Here is an 18,657-nt window from a genome sequence, read left to right as displayed (position 1 = left end):
CTAACCTTGTGTAGCCTGTACCTTTAATGTGATGCTGACATCCTGTGTCTGAAGCCTTTAACAATATGTGGATGCATTGTATTATTCATTAATCTAATAGTAACTCAGTGACTACAGCCTTGACTTTGATCCTCATTGATGGCTTGCAGTCCCACTGGCCTCCAGTACTTGTGCTTTTATTTACCGGGCCGTCGGCAGAGGTATCTTTCTCTGAGAAAGAAGCTCCATTCTCTGTCCGAGGTAAATCAATATCCCATTATGGTGTTTCAGAGGGAAATGGCTTAGAGGAAAGAAAGAGAAATAACCTCATATATTATGGCAACGCCGATCCATGGATGTGTCTTTCTGCTTCTCTGTTCGGAGGTGAAGTTAGGGTGAAATAGTTGGAAATGAGAACTGTTGAATTTAGAGAATATGGAAGACCCAAACAACAAAGAGAAAATAAACTGTTGATGACTGAAAGGAACTCCCTTAAATAATCTGACAGTGTGCCGTTTGAAAAAAAAAAAAAAAGCATCTCTGCTTGATATGAGACACAGAGAGTAGAAGAAGAGGAGACTGTAGAGGGTGATGAAGGAAAAATCCATGCAACACATCTCAATGTTTTTATGGGCGTTTTTTAATTGAAACCAGCTTCACTGATAACAAACATGCAATATCACTGTACAAGCCAACACCACAGATAAGTGTTACTCATTCAAGTCTTGACACATTGTCAAGGATTAGCCAGCAGCACACACACACACACACACACACAAACACACACACGTTCAGATGTTGTACAGAGATAAACACGCTCTACCTCTTTTGCTCTTTGACATACACACGAACAAACACACACTCACATCCACGTATGCACAGTCATATTTACATATCACAGTGAATGATGGGTAAAAACGATGCAGGGAGGAGGATTACACTGTTCTCCCGGTCCGACCAGAGATGAGAATGGCAGCACAGTTCCAGTGATAGCGAGTAGTGTGTCTGACTGAGGTGGGATAAGGAGTGAGATGATGACAGTGAGGATGTGAGTAGAAAACGAGACCTTTTATCAGCATCCTAAAATCTGCGCGGGAGGCGGACGACTTGGATGGGCGCCTCTTCGCATTTAGAGAAACAGGATGAGACTCCTAATATAAAAGAAACAGGTCTGCGTAGAGTAAATCTTCTTTTTTCCCCGTCAAATCCACTCCATCTGTGCTACATTTAAATGCATGGTGTAATTACAGTATCATAAATACAGGGCTTCATGTTTTCATAAATAGGTTTGGGGTATTGCTTGAATGATATAACAACTGATAGCACTGTCTGTGATGCGCTTTTAGAAATGTAAATCAAAACCCAAAGAAAAAACGAAACAAACAAAAAAAAAAGGCCACACTACCAAAAAAATAAACCTTCAATTCCAATAAATAAATAAATACTTTAAAACGTCATACAAAATTCTGACATTACCCTTTTTTCCAACATTTAATGGAAGTTCTGTCTACAAATGTAAGATAATAAATATATTTAGTATTTTTAGTAACAGTTAGGTTTAGGTGGGTTTATTTGGGATATCTCTTATATCTTTAAGCAAAAACTGGATTATAAACAGTAGGAAAGATCTCTGCAGAAACTCTATTTAATACTGCTCATATCACAATGGTTACGACACGATAAAATACTGCAAATTATCAAAACTGTACAGAAAAACTTACAAGTTTCTCTAAAATACATTTTCACTGTTAGTGTGTGAGAAGAGAGATACAAGAGAGCTGGTCTCTGTTTGAGCAGCTGAGCAGCAGCCTGTCCTTCAGATGGACTGAGCCGTACAACAGTCATTACCAGTCAAAGACCCTCTCTGCACGCAGCTGATTGTTCTGCCCTCTGCTGCTCTGGTCTGGAGCAGAGCGGGGCCCCAAGGTCCCTCCACCACGTCAGTAGCTCGCCACACTCCTCTGAAGCTCTCGCTGATGGCTACTACAACTCTACATGGAGCTGAGGACTCACAGTCTGGGAAGAAAGAAGACTGCAGCGGGGCGAGCCAGCCCACATGTTTCTACTGCGAGTTCCTCTGGCACAGTGCACTCTTCTACTCCAGTTCATAGTTTCAAAATGGTAGACGATTTTTTTCTTCTTTTCTCTGTCGTGTGTTTTTTAAAAGTAATTTCTTAGATATTCCTCTAGCTAATCTACGTCACGGTTACAGGTGTTGAGTGTTAGTGGCGCGCCACCAAGCGGTGGGAGTGTTTTGGCTGGGTGAGGGCAGTGCCACCCTAGTAGTGTGTGTATATGTGTGTTTTTTTTTTAGTGTAGAGGAGGGCAGGTGTTGGCCAGCAGGTCAGCGGTGGCGATAGTGTCTCATGAGAGGGACAATGCAGGAAGGGGGTCCAGACAGCTTGAGGAAGGGGTGCTGGAGGAGCTCCTGGGCTGTGGCTCTCTGTGAGGGCTCCCTCACCAGCATCAGGTCCAGGAAGGACCGCAGCACCGAGGACACCTGAAGACATAAAGGGGTACTTTAGTTCCACTCCTTAATTTGATCTAGGATCATTGATTTAAAAGGGATATTTACTTTTACAGTAGAAACTGCTTAAAGTGATCACTATGAGTGATGATAATTTCCTTCCTTCCTTCCTTTTTTTTTTAATCTAATTGACATTTGTGATTTTTATAACATGAATACAAAGTCATGAAGCAGACAGCTGTAGTCTTTACTGGCCTGCTCCAGAGAGCATTATATAACTGGGCTCTATCAATTCACTGGATGAGGGTGTCTTCAACCACAGGTGCTTTTCCTGTGTGCAATTCATTTTTCATTCACCATCACTAGCAGCCATGACTGTTCCTCATTGTTCAAGTACACAAGGTAGCCTTTTGCTGCTACATCTTGTTGGCTTGTTTTTATCAGTCTGTCATAACCTTGGAGGAGACTACATTTGTCACTGTGAGAAGATGATTCTCTTTTTTCCATCATGAAAGAGCCAAAGAGCAGACAAGGTACCACGAGGCAAAGTAGCATGGAAGTTTAAATTGAATAAAAATAAAATTGCCATAGTTCAATTTTTTCCCCCCACTCGGCTCATAGACTTTTTTTTTTATCACGTTATAATGATGTCACAGATTAAAGTAACTGATTAACTGATATTGCTTGTATAATGGTGGTCTATGTGGAAAAGGTTTTTTGGGCAGCAAGGGGCATTTTCTGTTGCAAAATTGCAAAAAAGGTGCCGCATCATCTCCAGCTCAATAATGCATCCATGACTTGAGAATTTCCTACCTCCATGCTTACATTACATAAAACTGTAACGCTTTATGTTAAGGTCCTTGTAATAACCATTAATTAACAAGTAATAAGGCCCTTGTAAGTCCTTACAAGATGCTTATTAACATTATTGTGTGTTTATAAGCTTATATAAGTGTTAATAATGGCATTACAAACACCCATGACCCACCCATTATGTCTTTGCCATGCCTTTATTAATCTTATTTTGTTTGCTTATTGACGTTAAAATATACTTTATTGCTCATCTATTATAAGTTAACTATATTACATTACATTACTATAAGTTACATTACTATACTATAAGTTACATTACTATAACTATAAGTTATCTATGCTTTTTGCAACTACCTGATCTAAAGCGAGAACAATGCCTTATTACTTGTTGATTAATGGTTATTAAGGACCTTATTCTAAAGCGTTACCCATAAAACTTGCATTGATGTCTTTCTTACCTTGTGCGACTCTTTTAGCCGAGGGGGCAGGTTGTCTCGTATCCTCCTCATGGCCTGCAGAGGGGGTTCATTGAAGTAGGGGGGCTCTCCGTCCACCATTTCGATCACCATGATGCCTAAAGACCAGATATCCACCTGGATACACACATGAAAACATTCATCGGTCTTATTGGAGCTGAAGTCTCTCTGTCTCATTGTTAATCCATACGTGTTTGTCGTCCTCACCTCAGTCCCATAAGGTAGTCTAGAGATGACCTCTGGTGCCATCCAGTAGGGTGTGCCGACGAGAGACTTCCTCTTGGGCACCTCTTTGGAAACTTGGGCACAAAAGCCGAAGTCTGATAGCTTGATCTGCAAACACACACACACACACACACACACACACTCACACATTCAGGTTCCACTCTCTATCATGTAGGTGTGTAGTGGAGATTGTATTAGTTCAGAACCTCTGTGTTTGATGTCAAGAAGTGCACTGACCCATTGTGATGAAGAGCTTTCATAGAAGACACTAATCTCCTGTATTAATGGTTAATTAGCCTTCAATTAATCATGTCTTATCAGCTCGTTAGGAGGCATTAGGCAGGATTTAATTACTGGGGCACGAGTGGTAATTGATGATGATGAGTTTCTGGCACTGGCTGTTGACAAGTGGCGGGAGTACCGTCCACGGAGAAGGTCAGTAAGTGTGTGTGTGAGTGTGTGTGTAAGACTGAAATCACCAGTGACAGGAACAAGGGGAGCAGCACTGGTTACTAATACCTGTTCAAACAGGGATCTCCGGGTTTAAACATCCCAAAGGGAGGAGCGTGACTGAATAATACATCTAAACACACACTCATTATGTTCACTTACCCTGCCATCACTAGTCAGGAGAATGGAGTCACTTTTAATGTCGCGGTGGATGACGCCCTGTGTGTGCAGGTAGGACAGAGCCCTCAGCACCGACAGACACACTGTAGCTATCTGCTCCTCATTCATCCTGCAGGGAGACACACACACACACACATGTGTCAGTTAAGGCATGTAGGACAATATTTTACACGTTGAATATAATAAGAACTCAATAAGAATTTATATCCTATATATCATATATATTTTATTTGTAACATTCAGTGTTGGTGTGTTTTTAAGCAAACAGACTGAAAATATTTTCAAGGACTGTATAATTTATAGAGTGGGAGGGGCAGTCATAAAAGGGGCAGAGCACATTTTTTTTTGACTGAGGTGAGGATAAGGAGTCTTTTTTAAAGGGCCAGCCTTAACTAATTGAATCATTTTTGCTAATGATAATTTGTCATGTCATCAAAAACACCTATTTTCAGATTTTTTTTTAGTACTCTCTTTCTCTAAGATGTATTGTGGGAATGAAAAGGTAAAATAAATTTAAAAAATATGAATAAATGTCATTAATCTACTTGTAATTCTATTAATACATTTCTCAGTGAAACCACGACAAAAGGACCAAATATATTTTTAATTTCAAGTAATAAAACAGTTTTTGGTGGTAGAAATGACTGCTGTTTCAGACTTTGCTGTCGTTCTAGAGAAATTACAGTTCAACACAACTGAGATGGAGCAGAAATCCGGTTTGAAAATACCCCTGTGTAGCCTGCAGCGGCTGGAGCTGTGCTGTGCGGAGCAGGCAGGAGGGTCCCATATGGAGAGACAGGGCGATGCAGTGCGTCTGACTGAGCTCACACAGAAACTCACAGCTCCACTGAACATTAACATCTAGACCCAGCTGGCCAGGCCCTGCCGTGTGTTTATCACTGTGTGTGTGTGTGTGTGTGTGTGTGTGCTCTGAGCTGCCGTCACATACATGTACAGAAATAGAGACTCATGCTCATTTGTGGACATAGACCAAGAAACCGTTAAAAAATGTCATACATGCATGTTACTGCAAAGAGTACACACAAGGCAATACATCTTTAACTTTCTCAACACACACACACACACACACACACAGCGCTCTCTTCATCTCATTGCTCAGTCCTAAGGATCCCGCTTGTCACTTATAAACTTGCATTATGGGAAACAACCCCCAGGCAACACACACACACACACACATATAGATACACACACTTCCCGCTGCAGATTGCAGCAGATTTTATTGTCACACATGTATGCATTTACAATCACAAGAGATAAATGAGCCTTCTGCTAATGGAAAAACAACTGGATAACTTAAAGTGAATGGGATGGAGACGTGTATGCAAAAACAATTCACCTCATACTGCTCCCCCCACTTCCCATCCCTCACACACACACACACACACACACACGCACACACACGCACACACACACACACACACACACACACACAAACAAGTTCGCTGAAATAGAAAATTGTTTCAAACACAAAGTGAAAAACAGTTTTAATGAGCTTGAAAAGGTTGTCGAGGGGAGGAGAATTACACACGCACCTATGCACACACAAACATACAGGCAACCCTCCACACACACACACACACACACACACACACACACACACACACACACACACACACACAAAGACACACGCTTTTGCACTTATATTGGATAAAAACGCTGTGAGGTGCAGTTCATTAACAAACTCTAAAGTATAATTGAAATCGGAACCTGATTGAAATAGTTCAGCAAGACCGAAGCCAGTTCTGCCACTGTGACTCGCCTGTTTGTGTGTTCGATGCGTGTGTGTTCATGTTTCTCGGTGTGTGTGTGTGTGTGTGTGTGTGTGTGTGTGTGTGTGTGTGTGTGTGTGTGTGTTTGCTGCCAACAACCCAGCGAGCTGATGAGGCTTGCACGACGCGAGGCAGTAGTTATTTCCACAACAAAAGGCTTAGCAGAAATAGCACAAAGCTTTCACCTGGACAATTACCGCTGAAAAACACCATATTATTTGTACTATCACCTTTGATACAGTATATGATAATTAAATCAAGTGGTCGGTTTATGGTTACGAACCAAATGAAATGTAATCATGACATTTTGATGACATCTAGCTACGGAGTTTAATTTCACATGAAACATGATTTTTTTCTCTTTGTGTATTTGTTGTGATTGGTGACTATCAATTAGAATATTGAAATATTATACAAAAACATACACATTTACTTCCATTTAAGTGAAAATGGCAGATTTAAGGAAAGAATGTGTGCCCAATACTATCCTCTTTACTGAGATTTCCATTAGTACTTCTACAACCACTTGTGTGTGTACTGAAACTCTGTCACACACACACACTGAACACACAAACGGCAGAAACATCTGTGTGGGAGACTGTTCAAAATACTTCACGGTAGCAGCGGTGCTCAGCCTCGCCAAAGCATGTTATTAGCATCCGACACCGCACAGCGCTAATGCTGACACTCCACGCAAATGACTGTAATTAAACACCAAGCACAAAGTAAGCTTAAAACAATGAGGCAGCAGCTCAGAAACACGACTCGACAACAGAGAAGCAATTAGGAAAAGTTGGAGAACAATAATCCTAAAACTATCAAACGCACGACTGGATTACAGCCCATCTGCTTGTTTCTCCTGGTCGTCTTGTGAAGTTTCTGATGTGTGGAGAAAATTAATTGAGCTTATGATTTTTTAACAAAACAGCTTTGCTTGCTGGTTACCAGTTCAACTCATTTGATGTCACCACCGTCACCAGAGTTCAGTTTCAAACAAAAATGGAGGATGTGAGCCTTCTCCCATATGGCTGCTGCTCCTGTCTGTCTCAGCATTTACATACACACTCAGAGCAGAGGCACTCAATCCAAATCACACACACACACACACACACACACACACACAAAGGTAACAACGCCACCTACCAGAACCCTTTTAAGTTCATTAATTAACATGTCACATTAGGTTTGTTAAACTGCACCAAAAAAGGAAGTGTAGTCTGGCAAACTCACTGTTACACTTGGGGTTTAGAGCTTGAGAGGTGTTGATACATGGTCACTTTTAGACAGAGCCAAACAAGCTGTTTCATTGTTTCAAGTATTTATGCTACGCTAAATTAACTGTCTCTTGGCTGTAGCTTTATATTTAATAAATAGATATGAGAGAGATCGAACTGCATCTCAGGAACTAGGCAAGTAGGTGTATTTTCCTATTAACTATTAACTATTCCTTTAACTTGTACTGGTACTCTAACAATTGTAACCCTTAACCGACTCTTCTCAGACGTGATTTATGGATCTTATTCATTGTAATTAAAGCAGGGGGGGGTTTGATTGCCAGTTATATTTTAGAACTTTTAACGCCATACAATATGTGACAAAGCACCATGGCATCCTCAGATAGGGCTCGGTTCTTTTGGGCGTTTCAAGTAGGTTGTTCCTGCTTAAGTAGATGAATAATCATTCTTATTAAGAAAGTTTTGTTTTGGTTTCCGAGTTGTCAGGGTGCTTGGTCCCCGGTATACCAGCAACTGGGAAGAGACCCCGACAGCAGAAACAGCTGATCACGTGAGTTAAATAGTCAGAATAAATTAAGCACAGGCGTTTCAATTTTTGACACACAACCACCTCAAGTGAGCGTAAAAACTTCTGTGCAATTAAGGAAGCTTTATCAAATTTTCAAAACCTGCTTAAAAATATGTGAAGCTTTTGACTATTGCATTTCTATATTTAAGAAAGGTTACCTGGTGTGCGTCACAATGTCAGTGAGTGCCCCGCCCTCGAGAAACTCCATGACGACCCACAGCTCGTCTCCCACCAGGTAGCTGTTGTACATGTCAACCACGTTCTCGTGATGGTAGTCCCTCATGATCACCACCTGAACCACAAAGAGACAGAGGGGAAAGGAAATTACTTTGATTATGTATTTACTTTTCATTTCACAAACCTGGACTATTAATTATATATTCTGATGTGAAAAACACTGAATATGTATTCATGTACCACAATTATTATTATTATTATTATTAATTGCTAAATTCAATACTGTATTTGTATCAACACACAAAATAAAATGTATGGAAACTTGTAACACATGCAAAAATTATGTTTCAAATAAATCATCTGCTATTTCAATAATTTATTAATTAAACTTTCTTTTGTCTAATGTGCACATGTTCTGCAGGCTTAACTACAAAAGGATTACATTCAGAAATTAATAGGATTACACAGAGCAAATTAGTTCCCAACTGAACACCCACTGCTTCACATCTGTGTTCACAGCACACACATGCTGCTAACATACATGCATGCATGTATTATTTTTTGTCGCTCCTACACGCGCGCACACACACACACACACACACACACACACACACACAGAAATGCACGCACACATGCTCCAAAATAGAATCAGTGCAATACCCTTGATAAAAAAAATCCACTGTTCGCCCTTCACTCATTTCCCATTTTTCTGCTAAACAAGCCATCATGAAGTTTGTCTGCAAATATAATTTATTTCAGTCCGAGTGCAAATGATATGGAGCTCATTTTTCAACAGTTAGCACGCCGTGAACAGAGACAGCTATGAATAAATTCCTTGCCTAGGGTTTTCGCTGTGAACGCCACTTCATTTTAAGCAAATGAATGCAATTACAGATGTAAAAATGTGTTAGTGGTGTGATAGCCATGGATATATGTCGGGGAAAATGGAGGCAAAGTGAACTCATGTTTTTTCATTACTAAGCAAGCTACTGGTTTTTCTGTGGGGTGGTGAAATTTATTTGTACCTATTTTGCACAAAATGAGCTACATTTAATGATGCTATTTAAAGCAGTTTCATCTCTGCTGCTGCTTGTTTGAGCTATAAGCTTTCAGAAAAACGTTAACTCAGATCTCACTCTATTGATGTGAGTCAAAGTGACCTAGCAGAATAAAATCCAACATCCAGCCTCCCAATAATACACATACAGAACCAGGCCGACAGTTAATGTGTTGCTATATAAACTAACAACACCAAGGGGTGATAGTTGGTGTTAAAATGTGTTGCTCTCGGTGTGGACATGCTTCAGATAAGTGTACTGTCAGTGTTTCACACCTCATTGAAGAGCAGCTCTCTCCTCTGCTGTTTCCTGAGGTCCATCTTCTTCACGGCCACCTGCTTGCCGCTATGTTTTTCGCTGGCGATGCACACAATACCCGTGGAGCCCTCGCCAATTTTGATAAAGCTGTCCAAGTATTCCCTGGGGTCACCTGCAGGCAAACACCAACAAAGCTCAACTTTGATATTTTTGCAAGCCATTGCAGTGTCACTTATTTATGATCCACTTCTCACCTGGGTTGACGACCAGCTGAAGTGCAGCTCTGAACTGCTCATGTGAGACTCTGGAGGGTTGAGTGTCGGAGCTGGAGCCCCAGGAAGGAGGCGGGTAGGCCCCCGGGGGGATGTAGGGTGATGAAGGCTGTGAGTAGGCCCCCTGTGTTTCAAACACACACAAATGGAACAGAGCAACAGAGAGAGCATTGAGTTTTTCCTCCATGAATTGTATTTGGGAATTTCCCTCAAAGGAAATTTTTAATGAATTAAAATTGTATCTTAGGCCCCGTTCACATGAGGACGGTCTGAACAGAAGACGCAAAAGTGGCGTCGCGTCTTCACTTTTTATTCCGCGTTTAGACGAGCATTTTTGGGAGGAAATCTGCGTGCATATGGTGATGCAAAAGTGTGTGAAATTTGATTGTATGCAGCCAGGCGGCATCACTTAAAGCGATAAGAGCATCTTTGGGCATGCAGAAGTTTTCACGCCACACATTTTCATCAGCTACTCCTTCCACAAAGTTCTCCACCATCACTAGATCTCCCAGGTCTCGTTCACAGCCGTCTGGCTCGCCTCCGACGAATTGCTGCATCCAAAATGTGATAGAGGTAATTACAGATCCTTCTCTGTTCACTAATACTATCTCTACATATCCTGTACATTTGGTGGAAAGACTCCTGTAAGTTTATTAGAGCTGCCAGAGCAGCTTGAAGGTCCGACGCATGGAAATAATCCACGTTTGTTTATTTTCCTGTACTGGAGCATGTATGTGACGTAAACACATACGTGACGTGAGCAGATCAGATCAGAGTTTTGCGTCTTGCCAGTGTAGACGGACACGCTGCGGCGGAGCGTATTTAACTTTTCCACTTTGGAAGGTGGTTTCAGATTTTTGCGTCTTTAAGCCCCCAAAATGCCGTCACCATCTAAACGAAAGGCACTTCCGATAAAATATTTTGTCGTTTTCACCCGCGAGCGTCCTCGTGTGAACGGGGCCTGAATTGGCCCTAAATAGCCTTTCATCACATAATGACCATACTGTACCTGAGGGGTGTACGGTGGGCTGGGCTGGGATGGGGGATGGTGGTAGGGTGAAGGTTTGTAATGGTGAAAGACGGGAGGGTAGGGCAGGTGCACTGGGGGGTAGCCAGGCGGCTTCATGTGGCTCTGAGGTTGCTTTAGAGGCCCTCGGGGATAGGTGTCACCACCCACCTGGGGACTGCTGTCACGTGCAGGACGCTCATAGTCACCCTGGAGAAGACAGCACAAAGACAAAGGTTACTTGATTGCTGAATCGAAATTTAAAGACACTGCCCAGTCATGCATGACTCTGACAATTGTGCATACTTTATGCATTGGAAAAGTGTAAGTAACTGTTTTGGATGCATCAAAAGAAATGTATGACCACACACTCAGTTCAGCTCAAATCTAACAAAGGACATTTAGTCCCCAGGACAAAGAGCATACTTTATCTTTACCACCCCACAAAGTTCCTAAACCACTCCATTCATCAACCAGGAGCCCAGGGAGCCTCCAGATCTGGGACACACCTCCTCCTTAACATCCAAGAAACACCTGAGTCTCCTTTAAAGTAGTGCTGGAGCATGAATACTGGTACACACACACACATATAAATACACACACACTCATGAGAGTCTAGAGCTTATCTCAAAGAGAACTACTAAAAGCTCAGTGGTATGACTCAGCTGAACTGGTCTGACTCATAATAGGCCTGACGTACACACACATCTGCATGCACACACTTACACACACATCTTGAGGAGAATCTAGGTGGAGTAGGTGGATTCATTAATATTTTTTCAGAAGATATTTTTTTGTCCTTTTATAGAAAATAATGCAGAAAACAATGCTTGGAGTGGTTCAGAATTAGCATCGTATAGATACGTAGCTATGTATTTTTTAATTCAAATGGACTGACACAACAAACAATAGTTGTGTATTTTTAGCTTTATTCATTTTTGTTTATTTTCTTAAATTGTTTGATTTACTGTATAATAATGTACAAAAACGTTGAATAAGCAGCCTTCTGGGTACCTTTGCATAGTAATATCAGTGTTAAATTGGAGCACAACGGACATGGAAAAGATATATTTTATTTTAAGCAAAAAAATTCCTTAAATTATGATTATGTATCCATAATCAGAGAATTTAACCCCTCTAAAATCAATGTCGGCCCAATACTGACCAGGCTCTACTGAATATACCGACAGAATATACAGACAGCAGTGAATCAAGCAGCTTCCTCCCTACAGAGAATAAATTAAATTACCTTTTCCACACCTCCCAAAATGTTCTTCAACCAGCATGACTGGGAGGATGATAAAAAAAAACTCCTCGCTTTCCTTTTTCCTTTTGTTTCTCACTCTGTCTCTTTACAGTACACACACACACACACACACACGCACACACACACACACACACACACACACACACACACACACACACACACACACACACACATTCATAGACAGGGCCGGAGGAGGAGCCCTGATGTGTTGGGATGGTGTATAATTACATGGTGTGAACTCTTTTAATCAATCACTCTCAGGCAGGTGTAGGGGGGAGGTGCTGCTGGGACGGCCCAGTCTCGCGCCCCCCTATCGTTGGCCGGCACCGCTGGCTGGCTGTCAGCCAGGGGTCTCCTGATCCATGTTGGTTAAACGCGCATTAATCTGAGTTTGGCAGGGTAATCAACAACCTAACTCAACTGTGAAATTGAATTCCGCGGTGGAACATCGTTCGGCCAGTTTTATGCTAAGGCTGCAGAAAGGGAAAGTGCCGCAACATCAATTTGTCACCGAGAGCTGCGGCACTGAGCTCGCACTCGCCACAAAACAGAGAGAGAGAGAGAGAGAAAAGAGAGAGGAAGGAAGATAGTGTGTGTGTTTGTGTCTGTGTGTGTGTGCGACTGTGTGTGGCCAAGTCTCCGTGCTGTCTACTGTTACATCCCCACTGGCTCCCAACAACAGCAGGGAAAAAGAAGGATTTACTTCAGTGGTGTGAGTGGGCTGAATGAGGGAAAGAGAAGAAAAGGCAGGGAATGAGAGAGGAGAGAGAGGGGTGGGTTTGTTTCAAGGTCCATGAGCCGAGAAGAATAGTAGAAAAGAATAATAATAGAAGTGATTCTTAAGCTGCCAGATGACTCCTTGTTTTTTCTTTTTTTTCTCTTACCACTGCTGCAAAATCTCCAAACAATACAAGGCAAATTAGGGATCATTGATTCCTCAGCCCACTCTTCACTATGGCCTATATTCAATTTGATTTAAGATTTGACAGAGCACTGCATAGAACATCAAAATAAATGACCTAATAGAGTCTGAAGGAGTTCATATCTTTTAGCATTTCTATGTTTTTGGATCAATATACAAGCTCTGCATGATACTGCATCCTGTTAAATCTTTACATTCCCTACACATAGTGTACATTTTTAGGAAAACAAATGTGCCTCTTCAAGCATGACGACTCTGAAAATGGTAATAATAAACAATATGTAAGAAAAATGACCTTCCCCTGCATCACTTCCAATCCTGCTACTCTTGCAGTCTCCATGGCGTTTTTTTTTTTTCTGTGAATGGCTATTTACTGAAGCATGCAGGTTAAATGGTTTTTCATCAAGGCACCCTGGGATCTACATCAGCAAACCCAGTTTTCTTCTCAGCTACTGGTCTTGCTGTGTGTGGAGAGCTGTGATTGCGGTACACACCTCTATGATGGGCCTAATGGGGCACTGAAAGCTTTGGAGAATGAAATGAAGAATATGTAAAGACATGTTATAGAGTGACCACTGTCTGAGACTTTCCCCTGCTGTTGTATTATACCCTAGTACTGTATAACCTTCCTGCAGAAATATTTTCTACTGTAGCAAATGCAGTTCTGTATGATAATATTGGTATAAAAAAATCATGCAGAAATGATCCTGGAAACATATGATTACATTACACAGCCACTAATGCATAGAGGAATGTTTTTGCTCTTGTCTGGGGAGTCTCTGTGTGGAAGAATGTCTTGGGTATCTCTCCCCGCAGGTTTTTCACTCACAATGGGAAGCTATATGCTATGAAACATGTCATTAATAGCAAGTATGTTGCCAGGTATTATTAATAATAATCAAACTGGTAATTTTGTGTTGACTGTAAATCATTTTCTCATTTAAATAATATTTTACTGGCTTTCTGCTGAGGATAACAAAACCTTCAAATAAACTGTCAATAAGTGAAAATACAGTGTGAAATGGTCAAAGTTATGAGACCACATCGTTAATTGTCCTTTTTATATGTATATAACGTTTTATATAACTTTATTGACACGTTGCCGTGGATACGCATTGCTCTGCTTCTCTCCTGATGCCGGCTCGCATTGTTAGTGACCTGTCAATCAAAGGTAGCCACGCCCCAAATCATATGATTCTTTATCTTCTATTATCTTCTAAATGGGGCCATTATTAGAACTACTATTATCAAATTGTCTTGAAGAAGATTTTTTCCTAGCAATTGAGACCATGTTGTCCAAAAAAAAATCCTGAGATATTCAATCAAGTGAGAAGTTTTCTCATTTTGCACTTGAATGGACAGATTATTTTGCAGCCAAAGTTAGCGCCTCCTGCTGGAATTTTCAGTAGAATGCAGCTTAAGGCACTTCCTGGTTTGCCTCCCTGCTCAGACCCGGAGGTTGCCGCCTGCATATTACCAAAATTGACTTGACCTAAAGTTTGCCTCCTCACTCCCAGTCACTAGGAGACAGCTTCTCTGAGAGTAGAGCGGATGGCAGTCATTCAACTCTGGCCTCACTGATGCGTGTTGTCACAACAATCGCCATTTTCTTTTGAACTAGTCAAATGACCACAAACAGTTCAATGTTTGTTCTGCTCCCATCCTCTTTTTATGAGTACTCCAACTGTAACTGTCATTTGTGACTAGAATGTTGTATAATGTTTTAAAACATTCTTTATTCTTTATAGTCTGCACTTTTTTGTTGTTTTGGTACTTTTTTATCATTTGAACAAAGGAAAATCAAAGGATTACCATGAAATTTTACCATCAAAAGAATTTTCCCCCCTCCTTTGACTTTCTCTGGTTTTGGCATCTTCATTATTCTTTTCATTCTTCCTGCCATGTCACTGCCTCTATCTTCTTTCTCTGTTCTCTACATTCCTTTGTGCCTGTCTTTGTCTAGTCTCTGAACCTCTTTCTGTAATTCAGAGCTTTCTGGTCGATGGTCAGCGTGAGCATTAATTGATCTGTGTGCAGAGACAGAGGCTACTGAAGAGGGGTAATTCTGTATGTGGCAGTGCCTGCCTCCTTCAGGGAGTAGATTAACAGCTGACACCATCTATCTGGCAGGAGGGCCAGAAAAAAATGTACAGAGCGACAGAGAGAGAGAGAGAGAGAGAGAGAGAGAGAGAGAGAGAGAGAGAGAGCGAGAGGACTGAATATTTGAAAGACTGCAGGTGGATGGGAGGTGGGAATAAATGTGAGGATACATCTGTGTAATTTTCTCTGAAATGTTTCTACAGGTTTATCAGATGTCTTAATGAAACATGAAGCCAATATGATCTGCAGGGTAAACACTGTCAAAGTTCATGTTACAATGATACATACAGATTTTTTCCAAGAAATTACCTTGGTTAAGGTCTGTGAGTTAGCGAGGCTCTCTGAGAGGCGGGGGTAGGTGTAGGAGCTGTATGGATGGGCCTGTGGAGGGTTCTTGAAAGCCCCGCTGGCTGCATATGGGACATTTGGCTCCTGCAGACCGGAGCCCGACCGAGATCGCTGCCTTATAGCGGGTGTGGGGCTGGTCTGCGTCACATACGAACTCTTGGGTCGCTTTTCATATTCGTCCCGCAGGCCGCCGTAGCTCCACTCACTGTCTGGATAGTTGATCTGCTCGCTGTGTAGTGAGGCACGAGATGGCGTGCCTACTGAAGTGTCCCGGTAGTCCTGGCTGGATGAGCCACCCACAGACGCCCGATAGTAGCCACTAGAGCCCACACCACTCCCCACCGTGGAGGCCACCTCATCGGCTGAGCGGCCTTTGCTCTCCAAGTAGGTGTGGTAGTCCGGGGGAAGCTTACCATAGTCTGATTTTTGGGGCATGGCGTCTGGATAGAAGGGGCTGCGTATGGGGTATGAGTGACCATTCTGCTTAGTGAATCGATAGTGCCTCCCAACTGCCCAGTCCCCATCTATAGAGAAGCTTGGCTTGCTGGGATCGAGAGAGAAGTCCCTGCTGGAGGTGTCTAGGTCACAGGAGTAGCGAGAATAGTAATGGTTGAATCCATTCTCTTCCGGGGCGTTAGGGTGACCACTGCTGGAGGGTTTGGAGCTGCTTCCAGCCTGGTGGGGTCCCGGTGGGCTCTCTTTACGCAGGGAGTTGGATCGTGTTACTGAGATGTTGTCAAAGTCCTCCAGGAGGCCGTTGATGGAAGCATCTTTGGGTGGCCGGTTTCCTCGAACAATGGTCTACAAGAAGAACAAACACATTTACACTTAACATGCAAGAGAGTCTGCTGCCTGAACATTTGATGGAACAGCCCTGATACTTTGGGTTGCAGTACATTCAATTTCAGTCAACCATTCCTGGCTGAAAACTGAATGAGATGAATTGAAATTCCTGTTTAATCAACTTCAGAAACCATGTCAATTTTCAGGCTGGAATTTCAATTCATGTGTATCAGGGCTTCGTGACAAGTATGAAATGAATCATCACTTGCACTAAATGAACGCCGGTATTTGTCATCTGAAAAAATAAAATAACGGCAGGCATCAGTCTACACAACCACTAATTGTTGTGAGTTGGGATGCAGCTAGAAAATGCATGGAGATAAATGGCGGGATACCTCAGATGCTAAAAGGAAACCAGTGGTGGATTGAAGGAGCTAATTCCTGCCCCATTTCCCTCGCAACAGATTAGCTTCATTTTCAGTGGGCTGATCAGGGTACATTAATAGTCGTGATGTTTGGTTTAGCGCTCGTGAGGTGCATGAGCACACCAGCATGCGCTTGCACACACAAATGAAAGGAGAGAGAGAGGGAGACTGAACACACATGCTCACATCTGCTTCAAAGCAAAGGCAGCTTAAACATCAGGGGTGCTGCTTATCCCCTCCTACCTTGTGTTAAGCCCTTTACACGGACGTGTCGTGAGTCATGGGGAACTGGTGCTACAGAGGGACTCGCTGAACTACGTTCTGTGCGCATGCATGATGTACGTGCACGTATGCTGTTTTTGTGGAGCAGACTGTGAGGATCACCGCCTCCATACAGTGAAAATCAAGAGAGACACTCAGTTTTTATCTACCTGTCTGTCTACCATTACAGGAAACGCTGCATTAGAACAATGGAAACATGTTGCGTGACTGCTGAGTGCTGAGAGGAGGCTGAGCTGTAGGGATTATTGTCTGAATTTCCAACTCTTACATAATCTATTCGAGAGCTTTTTGTGATGATCAAACAAAACTGCTAAATTTTATTTCTGCCTCTAAATAACTCAAATATCAAATCCATCCAGTCGACATCTTGTGATATTTTTTTTTAGATTTTGCACAATCTCAGTTGTATTACAAATCCCTCTGTGCTTTCACACTGCTACCTTCCATTCTGGATTACCATCCTTGGTGTATTTCATGAAAGTGCCCATCATGCTTTAGGCGTTGAGTGTATTTGCACCTTGATGTTTTTATGGTCTAAGTCAGTTTTCAGCTCCCTATCCACACAAATTACCCACCCACCTGTCAATGCTAACTCTTTCACAAGCTGGCAGAAATCCCTTGGAATTCAAAAAATGATATTACCTAGAATATCATAAAATGAATGCGTTTGTTGAAGGGGATCCGTTATGCTCATTTTCAGGCTCATACTTGTAGTTTACGTTTCTACTAGTTTACAATGTTTAATGTTGCATGTTTTCTCATGCTGTCTTTGCTAGAACACCTTTATTCACCAAGAGGCAACCTCTGAGCCTGTATTCATTCTAGTGGCCAGCAGGGGGAGACACCACTGGTGGCAAAAAATGATTTCCTTTATATGCAATAGGAATATGACCCTACTTTTCAGTTGATTGATTACCTCAGTAAACATTCATTTAGACATTTATGGTCTCAATCATTAGTTTCAAGTCCTCTTCATTACAGCCTGGTGTTCATTTAGTAAATTACAGCCCCCATTTAGAGAAAAGTAGATGATACAGCAGGGCATGATTTAGGGCAGGGTTATACAGTGAATAATTGTGCACCATGGTGTACTGTGGATTTTCACTTCATCAAAGTTAACTGGAACATTTTGGTCACTTAAAAGTGTCTTGCTGGGCTGTATGACATTGTAAGGAGTCGGCTGTTTGCATATTTTTAATATTGATTGTCCCTTGCTAACCGTTAGCTGATGGTGTAGCATCATTAAGGCTCCCGATTAGTTCTACATGTATCGTAACAGAACAGTCGGAAAGGTAAGGTTTTTAATCACACTTGTACATACATTTACCACATTTTTTTTTACACATTTGCCCTTGTTTAATATGTTGTTTAATTTGTACATCTGACACTGAAACAATATATTAAATGGCAGAAATAAGGAAAAGCATTATAGGTCCTATTTAAAGCTGTAGCAATAGTGGAGTACAAAAAAGCTGAACTAAATTTAAGTAGCTAATTTAGCTAACTGTAACCCAGCATGTCTGTTCCACAGGGACAGCTGTTTAATTCCCACTGAGGCAGCCATTGCCACAAATGT

The 18,657-nt window shown here is 41.8% G+C and overlaps 1 protein-coding gene across 1 annotated transcript in view; it reads right to left on the bottom strand.

Annotated features, from left to right (window-relative positions):
• Positions 1-599: 599 nt before the first annotated feature.
• The window catches only part of pak5 (p21 protein (Cdc42/Rac)-activated kinase 5), a 52,347-nt gene continuing 34,289 nt past the window's right edge, over positions 600-18,657 (bottom strand). Inside the window, exons 4-12 of the mRNA XM_059356198.1 lie at positions 15,553-16,392; positions 10,958-11,164; positions 9,931-10,072; positions 9,694-9,848; positions 8,342-8,475; positions 4,573-4,699; positions 3,943-4,068; positions 3,718-3,852; positions 600-2,479 (exon numbers count right to left, since the gene is read on the bottom strand). Of these exons, the coding sequence (XP_059212181.1) occupies positions 2,324-2,479; positions 3,718-3,852; positions 3,943-4,068; positions 4,573-4,699; positions 8,342-8,475; positions 9,694-9,848; positions 9,931-10,072; positions 10,958-11,164; positions 15,553-16,392 (2,022 nt within the window). The 3' untranslated portion in view covers positions 600-2,323. The remainder of the gene's footprint in view (positions 2,480-3,717; positions 3,853-3,942; positions 4,069-4,572; positions 4,700-8,341; positions 8,476-9,693; positions 9,849-9,930; positions 10,073-10,957; positions 11,165-15,552; positions 16,393-18,657) is intronic.

This window comes from Centropristis striata, chromosome 18 (genome assembly GCF_030273125.1).
Source record: "Centropristis striata isolate RG_2023a ecotype Rhode Island chromosome 18, C.striata_1.0, whole genome shotgun sequence".
In the NCBI taxonomy this organism is placed as follows: Eukaryota; Metazoa; Chordata; class Actinopteri; order Perciformes; family Serranidae; genus Centropristis; species Centropristis striata.
This window is presented reverse-complemented; position numbering and strand designations above follow the sequence as displayed.